Here is a 13,922-nt window from a genome sequence, read left to right as displayed (position 1 = left end):
CCAGTATTGGCACTCCAAACCCAGATAAGATGGGATTTGGTTTGAGTATGTGTCGAGGATGTGCCCTTTCCATTAAATCCTCCATAACAGACACACAGCTGCAGTACTGTGTACTCACACTTGAAGGAATAGAATAGAAATAAGTTTTTATCTCTGAATAGGATTGGTAAAGTGACCTTCTCTTTAATGCTTATCTAAGCCAGCAACACAGAAATCTTTAATCCCTCCACTAGTTTACAGTCAAGGAAGATGCTGATTCATGGGGCTATATATCTATGTAAAACAATCCCAACAGCAAACAAAATTGTGACAACACCCATAAACACTTCACGGTTCAGAGGGTTAATCCACATTGCAGCTAACTGATAGCTTTGTTACCACAATTGGTAATGGTAAGTACATGATACAGGAGATCTTAATCAAGGATGTGTATCCCTTTTCTCTTACCCTTATGCATGTTAAGCACAGTAGTGTATCAGGTTATATATAACTTATTAAATGCTTATTTGCATGGATCAAGGAGGTCAAAGTGCTGACCTGGCATTTAAGTACGAGACGCATGCATGAATGTTAGTTGCTGAACTCTGCAGCTTCCCCTTACTTTTTCCAGTATATCCAGGATGTTCTGAGTAAAAGCAGAAAGTTCTTTCCTGAACTTATTTTATGTTTAAATCTCAGCCATAATATATTACCCACTTTGCTTATAACATCTCCAAAAGAGTTTCCTCTCAAGTCAGGCCTTTTGTGATGGAAATGTGCGGATTGCAGTGAGAGGGTTCCGCAGACTGAAATGTGCTGGCCTAGATTTCTTGTGGTTCCCCCACTGCAGCAGCGTGAGCCACATCTCAGGCCCCAGGCACTCATGTTCAGATATGACACCTGTATGTGTTTGTAGGTGTGCCTTTACTTTAACAAAACTGCCACCCAAGATATATATACACACACAGAAAAAGGGACTTAACATGCATTGGTGCTGAAATACCTGTCCTTATTTTCAATGTCTTTCTCTTCTCCCCAGATAAATGGAATTGCTCTGGATAACAAGTCTGTGACAGAGTGTGAGGCACTGTTGAGGAGCTGCAGGGACTCTATTAGCCTTTCTCTCATGAAGGTGGGCCAATACCATCTCACTTTTTTGAGCTCCTTTTTTAACCAAACATCTTCCAGTTTCTTTTTACTTTATGCCCTACTTAGCAGTTGTAGTACTTCAATACTGAGGATTTATGATTGGTCTGTATTGTTTTAATATAAAGCATCTTGTGTGACTTATTTCTTCATCCTTCCTCCCAACAGTTTTTCCCTCACAGCACATCAGGCCAAAACATCTTTGAGAGTCTGCGTGAGTCATCAGAGAAGTCCAACGGGCGCATTCATCTATCAGAGATCCACTCTCGGAACAGCCGCAACCTCAAACACAACAGTTCGACACAGACTGACATCTTCTGCCCTGATATTGGAAGCGCTAGCACAAGTAGTATCTCAGGGGAAAGGAGGAAGGTCAGATGTGAATCTGATGAGGTTTACAGTGACATCAGCAAGCCGTTCTCCACTGGTTCCCTTCATGCCACTAGCCTTCGGCCTGCCTCGGACTTGGGAAGTGGTCGTTATGGGCCCAGTGCTTTCCAGGAGTGCTGCCCATACACAAAGGCGCCTTCCTCCTTGCCATTTGATCCTGTTTCTCCCTCAGACTGCATCACAATGGAGACAACCTTGGAGAAGAAGCACAGTGGGGGCACGTGGCCCAAGATGATGGTGGGAAGTATGTCAGTTGCTCCAGATAACTCCAGTCCAGGTCCAGCAGCCACACAGCTCTCCATCTATAAATCGCCCAAGCAAAGGAAGTCCATCTTTGACCCAGACACTTTCAAACGGCCTGAAACACCTTCCACTAAGATGGAGTACATGGCAACCAACCAGAACGCAGCAGTAGCTGCTGCTGCATCTTCTCACTCCCCACAGCCTTCAAAAACAGAGTCCCTCTCCTCCTCTTCCACCCCTACCCCGACCCCTCCAACCCCACCTACTCGCAGTGACTCCTTTAAGTTCAAACACAAACATCAAAGCAGCTCTGCCTCTGACTGTACAATCACCTCAGATGGCAAGGGAGAGGCTGCCATCGCCATGGCAGCAGGAGAGAGCAGGGACAGGAGCGAGCGAGAAAGAGACAGGAATGGAAACCACTATTTTGTTGATGGTAAGGTCCTCACCTCAAGGAAGTCATGTGATGAGGACATTGGCCGGACCAGAGGGGAGGAGCCAGAGGTGAAGAGGCCACGCCCTAAATCTGCTCCTGCGCTTCGACGTAGGATGACCCCACAGACTATCACTCTTCCCACCTTCCAAGTGAGTTAAGTCTTTATGTATTATGTACGGTATTATGTACGGTATTATGTACCGTTTGCTGCCCCTACCTCGCACCATCCAAAATATTTCTGATTAAAAGCTTTTCTAATAAAGACAATATGATTCATTTGAGAAAGAAAATTCAAAATGGGACATTTCAAATCATCCCAGTGGGCCAAAGGATCCATTTTGTAATAGAATTTACAGCCCATCAGAGTTAAGCCTCTGGGACTTGCCTCTCAGCCAGCGTGTCGGAGTGATTGATGCCTTAGCACTGGTACAACCACCCAGCCCAGGAGCTGAGTCAGTGCCTGAGGGCTCAGACAACCATACCTAGCTACCACACACAGGAGATCACACTGGGACATAAATGTTCATTTTACTCTTGTGAGATGTTCACATTTTTCTCATATGGTACTTGTCTCCAGCAAAGGGTAGATAATTTCTCCCTAGACATAATGTTATTATGTTACCCTGAAGGGAAAATCGTAACCGTTTGTATCTGTCATTCATCACAGAGCTACTCTAACGATGAGCATTCACCAGAGCCCAGGGACCTGCTCCGTTCCTCCCCCAGTCGCTCTCATAGACACAGTGTCGGCTTTGTCCCCACAGTTTACAATGGCACCCTACCTCCAAGTGAGTCTCTCAGTTGTTATACATGGTTACATGCGTTGTAGATTTCCCCCTCTCCAACATGGCTGTTTGTATGCCTGGGCAGATTCAGCCCACCGGGGACTGTCTCCTTGCCCTGCTGTGACGGCTGTGATGAGAAACCCAGTGTACACTGTGCGCAGTCACCGCGTTCACACCAGCAACTGTCCATCTGTTGCATCCCAGATATGTCACCAGCACACACACACCAGGTAAACTATTTCCTTGAACCCTGTTTTGATAACTGATGTTTTATGTCAAGGACGAGCAACTCTGTGTTTCTGATAGGACTTTTTAAGATGACTAATAATTTTAAATTAGCCTGTTTTCCCAAAGGCAAAATCGCATAATTAGATTAAATTTCCGACTGTTGCATCGCTTTAATATTGCGCTGTTATGATTTGGCTCAGCCCATCAATTTAATTAACTCTGAACCTCAAAAGTATGTTTTAATAAGCGTTGTGTGCATAATTATGACAGTTTCATAAGACTATTTTTTCCCTCTCTCCATCTATGCAGCCCACAACACCAGGGTCGCTTGAGCCTGGACCTGAGCCAGCAGAAGCGCACAAACGACTGCTCTGAATCCTCATCGTCACGTAGCAGTAGAGCATCACACGGTACAAACTCACTGCCCTCCGGTGCACGACTCGGTCAGTCTGACACGCACTCACGCACGCTTGCACGCTCATTCATGCCCAAAGGTCGCAGATTCTATGTCCGTTTATCTTTTATGGATATTATGTCGATTGTATTCATTTCTGTATTGCGTTCCTCTGCCAGGTTCTTCCAATAATGTTCAGTACCGCACAGAGAGGATCAAAATCCCTTCTACACCACGCTACCCCCGCTCCATGCTGGGGTCAGACAGAGGTACTGTCTTAAATCAAAATGCTAGGCAGCAGATCTCACTGCATGTTTTCACCGTTTAACATTTTCAAACAACTTTTGTCTTGTAAGACTGATTTTGTGTGAGATTTAAATACAATCTCAGACTACAAACCCTTACTCTGTTTGTTTCTGCTACTTTGTCTCTAATTCCAGGTTCCCTCTCACACTCTGAGTGTAGCAGTCCCAGTCTCATCACACCTCCACAATCACCCCTCAATCTGGAGACATCCTCATTTGCCAGCAGCCAATCACAAGGCTCTATTTCCACTTTACCTCGGATCTCAGTCAGCCCTGTGCCGATAGGAGAGCGCAGGAAAGACAGGTATGATAGAAGGAAGTGTTAACCTATTGAACATTTTAAAAGGCAGTAGTATTTATTAACTGTTCATGACCAGCTCGATCACATGTCTGTGTGTTCTTATGCTCATCATTGTCATATATTGGTGTGCTAACACTTGTTTGATTAACTTCCTGATCTGGCTCTTCAAAATTTTATATTTAAAAAAAAAAAAAAGACTATTGACCTCCAGCTGATCTGTTCACCCTTTCCCTTTGTTATTCTACTGAGTAAATGGCTCTACAAATGATGTAGCCATTGGTTTAATGATGTGGGGTGTGATATTAAAGATAATTTCAGAAACTGTTACAATATGGCCACGTCTGTCTTCAGGGATCCTGCAAGGCTATTTCAAAAGGTGTTGCCAGGCAACAGGTCTATCATGGCCAGAGTTGTGCATTCCCTCATTGAAATTCAGATTGAAATCCTATTAAACTCTTAATACATTTATGGACTCTTATTGGTGCTTCCAAAGAAGCAGTGATCTACCAGTTTGTTGGAATTTTATTTCATTCTTCCTTCCAACATGTCTGCCTGTATATTGTATTGCAGACATCTCAGCCTTTTACTCTGTTTCTGTCTCTGTATGATATCTGTCCTCCATTCTCCTCTTTATTCCTCCCACCTCTCTGCAACCTTCCGCTTACAGATCTCTTTACCGTAATCGCTCTTTTCTAAGGATTCCTCTGGCTGCAAGGCCGAGGTTCTCCTCACTCAGGAGCCTCAGGTTTGTTCTTCCTTACAGTGCTACAAACAAGGAAATGCCCCCTAATTTCTTCTCCCCTCAAGTTCACAATGTTCAAATGTTTTAGTGCAGTTGTGCAGATAATATGGAGGAGCAGAATAGTTCTGTGCGGTTTATATGCACTACATGGAATGCAAAGAGAGAGAGAGAGAGAGAGAGAGAGAGCTCATTTTGAGACTGCTAGTTCTTTGCATGCAACAGTATTGTGCCTCAGGAAAGAACAGTTGATTAGTTACACTTGGTGAACTTCAAAGGTTGAGTGTTGTTTATGTGCCTGCACATGTCTCTCTCCATGCCGGAAAGCACTACCTGAGTCTGATAGTGCATGTAGCGTCCATACTCTAAGATGGTCAATATGCATGTGTGGATTATGGCCATGAGCCAAGTCACCCTTTTCTCTGCAGTGTATATATGTTCTGCAGTGGTATTATTATTCAGCCTGGAGCTTATGGGTCATGGTCTTGTTTGTACGCCACCACTCTGTTTACCCTCTTCTCTGGCTGCTAATCCATTTCCTCTTATCTGCCTTCATAAAATTGTAAGCCACATCCAAATCCACCTTGTTATGAAGACACTCCAAGTTCATGCAAATCTCTTTCATGTGAAGGGATTTCACTTGCCTGTGCTTTCACTCTTGCACAATGTCCTGTAAACCTTCCCAGTTTCTCCTGTAAGCCAGACAGAAAGGGATGCTCTGGAGAGACTATCCATTACAGGCCTGGGGGGTGATATTTAAACCCAGGTTCAAGCATGCTTCAAATACAACTCTCTTGGCAGTGGGTATAATTTGAACCAGATACGATTCTGTTTAGCTACAGCAAAAGCCCGAGCAGGAAATGACTCCCCAGAGCTGTAAATAAATTGGTCAACCCAGTTGTGAAAGTGTCATCTTGTACCCTCTCCTGGTGTCCTGTCTCTATGTAATACCAGTCATTCATAAAAACTCCTCTTCCCACCAGACCATACTTGGAAGAACCTCGCAATGTCATCGTGCACAAAGGTGCAGAGCCGCTGGGCATCTCCATTGTCAGCGGGGAAAATGGAGGAATCTTTGTTTCTAAAGTTACTGGAGGTAGCATCGCTCACCAGGCAGGACTGGAGTATGGAGACCAATTATTGGAGGTATGAACGACCTACCGTATGTCACAAAGGTTAAAAGGTTTGTCTTATCGCAAATATATTCTACCAAAGGTTGCAGAAACTGTAATAATTTCACATATTAATATCGTGTAACTCTTAACATTCAAGAACATAAAACACAAATTTACAAGTATACTTTAAATAGCAGCAATAGGTGTATTTTCACCTTATTAATAGTTAAAGCTCAGTGAGATCAAATGAGGGTAGATCTCGGCAGCGTCAGGATGACATCCCCTTGATCTGCAGCTCTTCACTATAATCATGTGTTTTTAATGGCTGTGGTGCATGCATCATGTAGATAAAACAAAACATCATAAATATACATAAGTGACTTTACATAACCACAACTAAGTATGTGTTACTTCAACACTTTCTGAATAGTAAATGGGACCACAGATGTTGTAGGCAAATCATAGCTGCCTGGTGTCTCTACACCACATAAATTATGGCCTCTTTTTTCTTTTTTAAAGACTAGGAAAATGGGTGTGAAGCTAATCCCCTGTCAGCTCTCATGAGCCTTCCCCACCAAGCACTACTAATGACTTAAAGCTCTTAATAAAGTGGACACATACTGTGTTCATATCTCCCTGCTCTTTTAATAACATCATCTCTCCTAAAATTCACTCCCTAATCACACTTTTCTTCCTTTTATCAGTATAATGGTATCAACTTGCGGAACGCTACAGAACAGCAAGCTCGCCTCATCATCGGCCAGCAGTGTGACACCATCACCATTATGGCGCAGTACAACCCACACATGTACCAGCTGGGCAACCACTCACGCTCTAGGTAACACAGCATTTCTTGAAGAATTGTGGAGCTAGTTTTTTTTAATCTCTGCTTGGATGACTCTTAAATCAAGTTCAGTAAATGTTTCATTCTTTAGAAAAAATGGGCACGTTTTCCCAGTGAGTCCAGATGAAGTATTTACTTGACTTGCACTTTTCTAGTTGAATGCACATAGAGGAATCTCTCAAATGGAAATTGTTGACCCAGGTGTTCAGTGTAAAGATGTAATTAACCGTGTAGCTGTAAGTATTCTCAGTATGTATGCTAGTCACACCAAGATGATGACTTCTTTATTCTTGTTCTTATTCACAAACAATCTAAAGAACAATAAAATCAGTCTTTATATATTGTTACCTTTTTTAATAAAAGTTTAAATAATATCTGAAATGAAAGTCATATATGAAGTACCCTAAATGTAACTTAATGTAACTACTTGCATACTTTTACCTGTGTAGCTAAAAATGTGTCTCCCCCCCCCACTGAAGCTCCCGCCTGGAGCCAGTCAGTACTCAGGCAACTCCGCAGGGAAGCGGGGCAGCTACTCCTGACAATCACTCCGCCATCGACACGCTAAGTGAACAAGATGAGGGCACACTCACTCCCTCCTCTAAGCAGACCACTCCCACTACTAGCCCCCACAATTTCATCAGGTAATTACAATACATAAAGAAATAAAAGATCCCACTCAGAAGCAACACTTATTCTATTCCCAATGCCTGTTCTCTAGAATGGCGTCTGACGGCAGCAGGAAGGTGGCAGAGCCACGGCTCGTAGTGGTGCGCAGACCTGGTGTGGAAGTGGGGGTCACGCTCTGTGGAGGCAACCTACGAGGCGTCTACATAGAGAGTCTGGATGAGGACAGTCCCGCCAGAGGTCCTGATGGCCTTCTTTCTGGGGACCTCATCATGGAGGTATGGGTATGACTGCACAGGACTGCATCCTTTAAAAGTATACTGAGAGTTGCTGTCAGTCTTCAGATGCCACCTGTCTTTGTTATCCATTTACATATTTTCCAAGTACACATAGTATGTTATTAGTGATGGGTGACTGGATTGTTGAATGTTGAAACAGTGAAGATATGTAGGTGTGAACAAGTTTTTGAAGTTTGCCATCTCCTGACTCTTAAAAAGCTTTGTGTGCTCTGTGGTGTTAGTTCAGACTCGAACACTGCCAAAAGCTGCTGGCATTTCTTGCCTTTTTTTTTCTTCCTGCCTGTCATTGTTTTTCATTGATCTCCTCATCTGTGTTCTCTCTCACTCACACGTTGGTGATTTATCTAGAGCACCACAAACCTATAATAGACGATTCCTGGCATGCTCCCACTTTAGCTTTCTGTCACAAAGAGCCTGCTCTCTGAATTGCCCTGCAGCTTTGTCATCAGGCGGCACAGCATCAGTCTGTCCTTCAATCTCCCACTCTGTTTGTTTTCTTCCCCCATACATGGCACAAATCAATACTGCGACACTTTAATACAGCTGAAAGCCTGGAGGAAATGTAGCTGTTTACTAGTGGACCCTTCACAGGCGGAGGAAATCATATCACAGACGAGTGTAAACACTCATCAAATTTCTGTCTTCCTCACCTTGAGTTTCTTATTTTTTATTATGTGAAGTTCACTATTTTTTTTTCCTTTCTCATCTCTTTTCTAATCCCAGTATAACTCGGTGAATATGAAGAATAAGACAGCAGAGGAGGTCTATGTTGAGATGCTGAAGCCTGCAGAGAGTGTCACATTAAAGGTGCAGTACCGGCCTGATGACTTCAGCGTGGTCAAAGATGTCCCTGGAGATGGCTTTTATATTCGGTACGTGTATGTATTGTTTGAATTGTATGTGAAACAGCTCACACAAATTTTTCCCAAGCAGCCTTATGTCTCTCCATCCTGCTATATATAGAAGCATCACTGGAGCCACTTGGATGAGCTGGACTTTTTCTCCTCTAACCAATTATGTCCCAGATCTATGTCATTGCAGTGTGATTCTAATCACGACACAAATGTAGGTTATTTAATCTCTCCTCTTACTACACACCAGATGCAACGCTACATCCATTTTTATCTCCACCATTTTCCAGGTCATTAGAAATACATTGTATATGAATGGAAAATGAAGCACTAAAATAGTCACGTTTTATTGTTGGAAGTCTGTCGGGGTGTGTTACCGCAGCTGCCGCAGTCACTTGTCATATAGGCAAGTGGGCTTGTGATGTCATCTGCAGTAAATACCCTCGGCTTGCCTGACTGTCACAGATAGGCTGCTCTGGGATGACTTATGAGGCTCCAACAGGAGGCAAGCAAGACCTATACTGTCGATAGATACACTGTCTGTACACGTACGTTCTCTGCGTACCTCAGCCTGCCTGATTCTTTTATCTTGTTCTGTTCACACCCATCTGGTCTGATAACGCACTTCCTCTACCACTTTATCAACTTTATGCGCCTCCGTTCTGCCCTGCTCTTCATAACTCCCCATCTATCTTTGTCTCTCACTCCCAACAGAGCACTTTATGACCGAGTTGGGGAGGCGGAGGGGGACCTCAGTTTTAAGAAGGATGACATCCTGTACGTGGATGAGTCTTTACCAAAGGGCAGCTTTGGGACTTGGATGGCTTGGCAGCTAGATGAGAACGCACAGCAGATCCAGAGGGGGCAGATCCCCAGCAAGTACATGTGGGTGGAGAATTCAATGCGTGCTTACACACGCATACATTTGTGGGCTTGTGGATAGTTTGTAACAGCTGTGATGACAATCTGTACATTTAATCACTGGCACAGTACAGGGTCTGAGTATTTGGCACTAGTGTGTGCAACAATTTGTTTACTGCACAATAATCCTTATAGGTGAAAATATTGTTTAAAATTTTCTGATACACTGTTGCACCATCTTCCATCATGATAAATGCTTGTTTATCACTTTGCCTTCAAGTGTAGCAACACATTTTATAATCTGTAACCCAACCCTTTGACACATAAGTACCCTTTTGTCGGTTGGGATCCACTGAAACAGTGTTTTCATGTGCATGTGTGATGCAGGATGGACCAAGAGTTTTACCGCAGACACAGTGTAACAGAAATGAAGGAAGACTCCAGTAAGACTCTTTCTGCAGCAGCCCGGAGATCCTTTTTCAGGAGGAAACAGAAACACAAACGCAGCAGCTCCAAAGACAGCAAAGAGATGGTGGCACTGGACACCATCAGCACAGACTCTATCCCCTTCTTTGACGGTGAGAGAAAGTTTAAAAACATCAAAATCTCTCCCTTGAACATGTTTGACTGACCAGTCTGTGTCTGTGTGTGTGTGTTTTTCCAATCAGACTGTGTGAGCCTAGCATATCAGCGCGTCCAGAAGGTGGAGTGCACCTCACCCCGGCCGGTACTCATCCTCGGGCCTCTCACTGACCCTGTTAAGGAAATGCTGGTGAAAGAATCTCCTGGGAAGTTCTGCAGATGTATTCTGGGTGAGCTCATTCAGATATATCGGTCCTGTTCACAGGAAATAATACACCTACTTTTATTAATAACTGTTGAGTGTTTCTAAAATGACTTACTAAAAAGTAAGATTTTAATTTAAAGTTTTAAATTGACATCCTAAAGAAACCTCCATACTGTGTTTCACAGGCACTTTTATTTGACTCTTGAATTGTTTGTGTTGTGTCTGCAGAGGTGATGAAGGCATCCCAGCAAGCCATCGAGCGGGGCGTCAAAGACTGCCTCTTCATCGACTACAAGCGCAGGAGTGGACATTTCGATGTGACCACAGTTGCTTCTATAAAGGAAATAACTGATAAGGTATTGTCTGTGCTTTTCTTTTTCATCAGATTTAATTTGTGTTTGCTGAAGATGTGCTCTTGCAGCTCTTCAGTCCTGGATATCTGTAAACATAATATGAGATTACTGCTTGTTTTGATGCTCTAATAATGTTTTGTCTGCAGGGCTGTCACTGTTTGCTCGACATCGCCCCACACGCTCTTGAAAGGCTCCACAGCGTTCACATTTATCCAATTGTCGTCTTCGTCCGCTACAAAAATGCCAAGCAGATCAAGTAAGTAGTAACCTGTTTCACATTATGTTAGAGTGAAGATGAGGGGTATGTTTTAGTAGTGTGCCATCCTCTTGTATTTGTGTAGCTGACGGATGGAGCAGGATAAGCTTTCACACTCTCCGTCCCACAATGAACCCTTTGGCGCGTCTGTCAAAGCACCCCACTCCATCACACACTTACATAATCCCAAACAGCTGGTGAAACATGCCTGCGTTTTTTTCCCTCCTTGTTTTTGTGGTAGCCCTTTCCCTGGGTATTTGTATATGTACACTAGACATAGACCGATTTTTCTAAATACGTTTTAAGACCATCACATCAAAATACACATTAAGGAAAGTCAGAATTTTGGTTATCAGTATGCAGATGTCAGTAAAGGATTAAAATCATTAGATGCCTGATTTGAAGTCTTTAATCTGGATGGTGTTTGACTTTTTTCCCCCACAGGGAACAGAAAGATCCAGTTTATCTGCGGGATAAAGTTTCTCAAAAACATTCCAAGGAGCAATATGAAAGTGCACAGAAGATAGAGCAAGAGTACAGCAAATTCTTCACAGGTATGCACACAATAGATCAGTTGTTTTAATCTTGCACTGGGAGAAATATTCACAAAAGCTCTTAATGACTCACCTATTGTTTTTGTTTGTTTTTTGTTGCAGGTATTGTCCAGGGCGGCACCCTCCCTTACATTTGCACTCAGATCATGACTATAGTTGATCAAGAACAGAGTAAAGTCCTGTGGACTCCACTTGGCTGCCCTTAGAGGAGACTGGCTGCTGCTACAGCAAGCCGTGGCTCTCATCCCCATTCCCCTGTAAACACTAATTAACCCTTTTATTCTTTACCAATAGGTACACTACAGTGAGCTAGTTGTGTAAATTATTGATATTTTTTTATTTTGTCTATGTTATGACGTTTATAATCAGAGCCTCCTTTATTTCTGATGTACTCCAGAGCAGGTTAGTAGCACTGGATATCAACATTAATCTTCAGTCTTCCCTAAGGGTTTCTGGTGGTGTATTCGTAATGCTGCATAGTAAGCGTCCGTTTACAGTCAAAAGACAAGTTTGACTATTGGTGTTACATATTTGCTTGAATGCGTGTCCCCCTTCTCCCCTGTCATGTACACAAACCTCAACACTAATGAAGTTCAGCCCCCCCGACCCAGCTACCCTGTGTACCAAATGACATTTGTGGTTTTCCTACAAATATGCACCCATGTTCATAATGACTGACAACGAAATTGTTTTTTTGTTTGTTTTTTGAGTGTGTGTGTGTGTGTGTGTGAGAGAGAGAGAAACAGACTGTTGTTCACAATTGTAATGACAATTTCAGCTGAGTTGAATCCCAGTTGTTGGCATTGATGCTACATAGAAATGGAATGCCAGGATCCGACATCACATTCCTCATGGTGTTTCATCACCAAAGTGTGCAAAAAGTATCAAACCTCTTGAAGTATGTAGCTGTGGTCTTACTGAAGCTGACTGTTGGCAGTGATGGCCATCAAAACACATCGATGTTTGATCTATGCATTGTGTTTCTGTAGTAGCTGTGCGTGTGTTTGTGGAGAGTTTGTGGGCCTTTCGGAAGTGCCTTCGGAGAGGAATCCTGATCTAAAACCAGCCCTTGGGTCACTTAGCCCAGAATGCTTTTTCAGCACGTCATTGCACCGTTGGCGGACTAGACGATTTAGGGGCCGATTTTTAGACCAGCACAGTGTAGAGCGCACGACAATGGTGAGGTTTGGAGGGTAGGCCGAAGCGGTGGCCAACAGGTTAACTCCTCAGAATGCACTCCAGGGCTAGACAGACCACTGTGTAACTATCATTTTATCTCTTTAACACGTATTTAACAACAGTATAGAGTATACCATATACAGTATGCAGATACATCTGAAAAATATAAATATATATATATATATATATATATATATATATATAAATAAATATATATTACATGTATTTTCACTAGGTAATACGCCTAGGATTGTCTGGCAGTCACGTCTTAGCAGGTATTAGCATGTTTTTGTTTTTTTAAAAGAATTTATTTTTTTTGTGGTTGGTTGTCAGTCACTTATCAATGTACTCATTAAAAGAGACACTATGAAGCAACATTTGCAGGGTAATATCTTAAAGGATTTTCCTAAATGTTAGTGACTTTTCATTGTTATTTAAATGTTATTTTTTTATTATTATTATTGTTCATGAGGCAAAAAAAAACAAAAAAAACAAAAACATTGACAAACATATTCTGCCCCTCCTCCAAACCATATCCTGTATCTTATTGTGCCAAAATCCACTAAGGCAACTTTACCCTTTTTATTTTTTGCACTTGTTTATATGTGAACCTTAAACATGTAACTGTTCCTAGGTTTCCAGCAGACTATGAATAGGTACTATAATTTCTACTGTAACTAATTCACGTTTTATGTGTTGCATCAGTTCCTTACATTTCATTAATGGCCTTTTTATTCTTAATTAGAAAAAAAGGATCACTTCTTATTTGAAATTTTAAAAAGGGATCTATTCTTGCACATTTTTTTTTTTTCAAATTGGTCCACAAGTCTGACTATTGGGCTAAAAAGAGTAAGCAGAAACAAACTGTAATGTTACTATTTTTCTGAGTATAGGTAGTGTATGTTAGAGAGCGGGATACAACATGGAACGGTTGTATTTTTAGAGAAAGACTCTAGATGCCAGGTACTGATTGAACTTTTCTTTTATTAAAAAGAATGTGATTTGTATGTTGAGACATTAACATGGGAATAAAACTCATTTTCTGTATCACAGCATTGACTCCTGGACTTGCTCTCTGTGGCTTTTTTTCCCTTCTTTTCATATTTTAGTAACGTTTCAAGGAGCAGAGCTGAGGGCTAATTTTCACTTGATATCTTGCTGAAAATGTGATGGTGTCCTTCAGAGATGTTAGAGGACAAACCCATTTTACTGAAAGCAGCAGCAGCAGCAGCAGCAAGTGAAAATGTGAC

General features: G+C 42.3%; 1 protein-coding gene across 2 annotated transcripts in view; it reads left to right on the top strand.

Annotated features, from left to right (window-relative positions):
- dlg5a (discs, large homolog 5a (Drosophila)) overlaps positions 1 to 12,862 on the top strand; it is a 32,076-nt gene extending 19,214 nt beyond the window's left edge. Inside the window, exons 15-33 of one of the 2 annotated variants that reach the window (XM_028422985.1) lie at positions 1,019 to 1,111; positions 1,294 to 2,343; positions 2,862 to 2,982; positions 3,065 to 3,209; positions 3,517 to 3,617; positions 3,781 to 3,870; positions 4,042 to 4,210; positions 5,930 to 6,092; positions 6,766 to 6,899; positions 7,385 to 7,549; positions 7,627 to 7,810; positions 8,555 to 8,703; positions 9,397 to 9,567; positions 9,931 to 10,121; positions 10,212 to 10,355; positions 10,559 to 10,686; positions 10,830 to 10,939; positions 11,384 to 11,493; positions 11,596 to 12,862. In XM_028422985.1, the coding sequence (XP_028278786.1) occupies positions 1,019 to 1,111; positions 1,294 to 2,343; positions 2,862 to 2,982; positions 3,065 to 3,209; positions 3,517 to 3,617; positions 3,781 to 3,870; positions 4,042 to 4,210; positions 5,930 to 6,092; positions 6,766 to 6,899; positions 7,385 to 7,549; positions 7,627 to 7,810; positions 8,555 to 8,703; positions 9,397 to 9,567; positions 9,931 to 10,121; positions 10,212 to 10,355; positions 10,559 to 10,686; positions 10,830 to 10,939; positions 11,384 to 11,493; positions 11,596 to 11,699 (3,522 nt within the window). In that variant the 3' untranslated portion in view covers positions 11,700 to 12,862. Of the gene's footprint in view, positions 1 to 1,018; positions 1,112 to 1,293; positions 2,344 to 2,861; positions 2,983 to 3,064; positions 3,210 to 3,516; positions 3,651 to 3,780; positions 3,871 to 4,041; positions 4,211 to 5,929; positions 6,093 to 6,765; positions 6,900 to 7,384; positions 7,550 to 7,626; positions 7,811 to 8,554; positions 8,704 to 9,396; positions 9,568 to 9,930; positions 10,122 to 10,211; positions 10,356 to 10,558; positions 10,687 to 10,829; positions 10,940 to 11,383; positions 11,494 to 11,595 lie in introns of both variants that reach the window. The other variant, XM_028422983.1, reaches the window with a different exon arrangement.
- The last annotated feature ends 1,060 nt before the right edge of the window (positions 12,863 to 13,922 follow it).

Source organism: Parambassis ranga, chromosome 15, assembly GCF_900634625.1.
Source record: "Parambassis ranga chromosome 15, fParRan2.1, whole genome shotgun sequence".
In the NCBI taxonomy this organism is placed as follows: Eukaryota; Metazoa; Chordata; class Actinopteri; family Ambassidae; genus Parambassis; species Parambassis ranga.
Note: the sequence above shows the minus strand (reverse complement) of the source record. Positions and strands in the feature narration are given on the sequence as shown.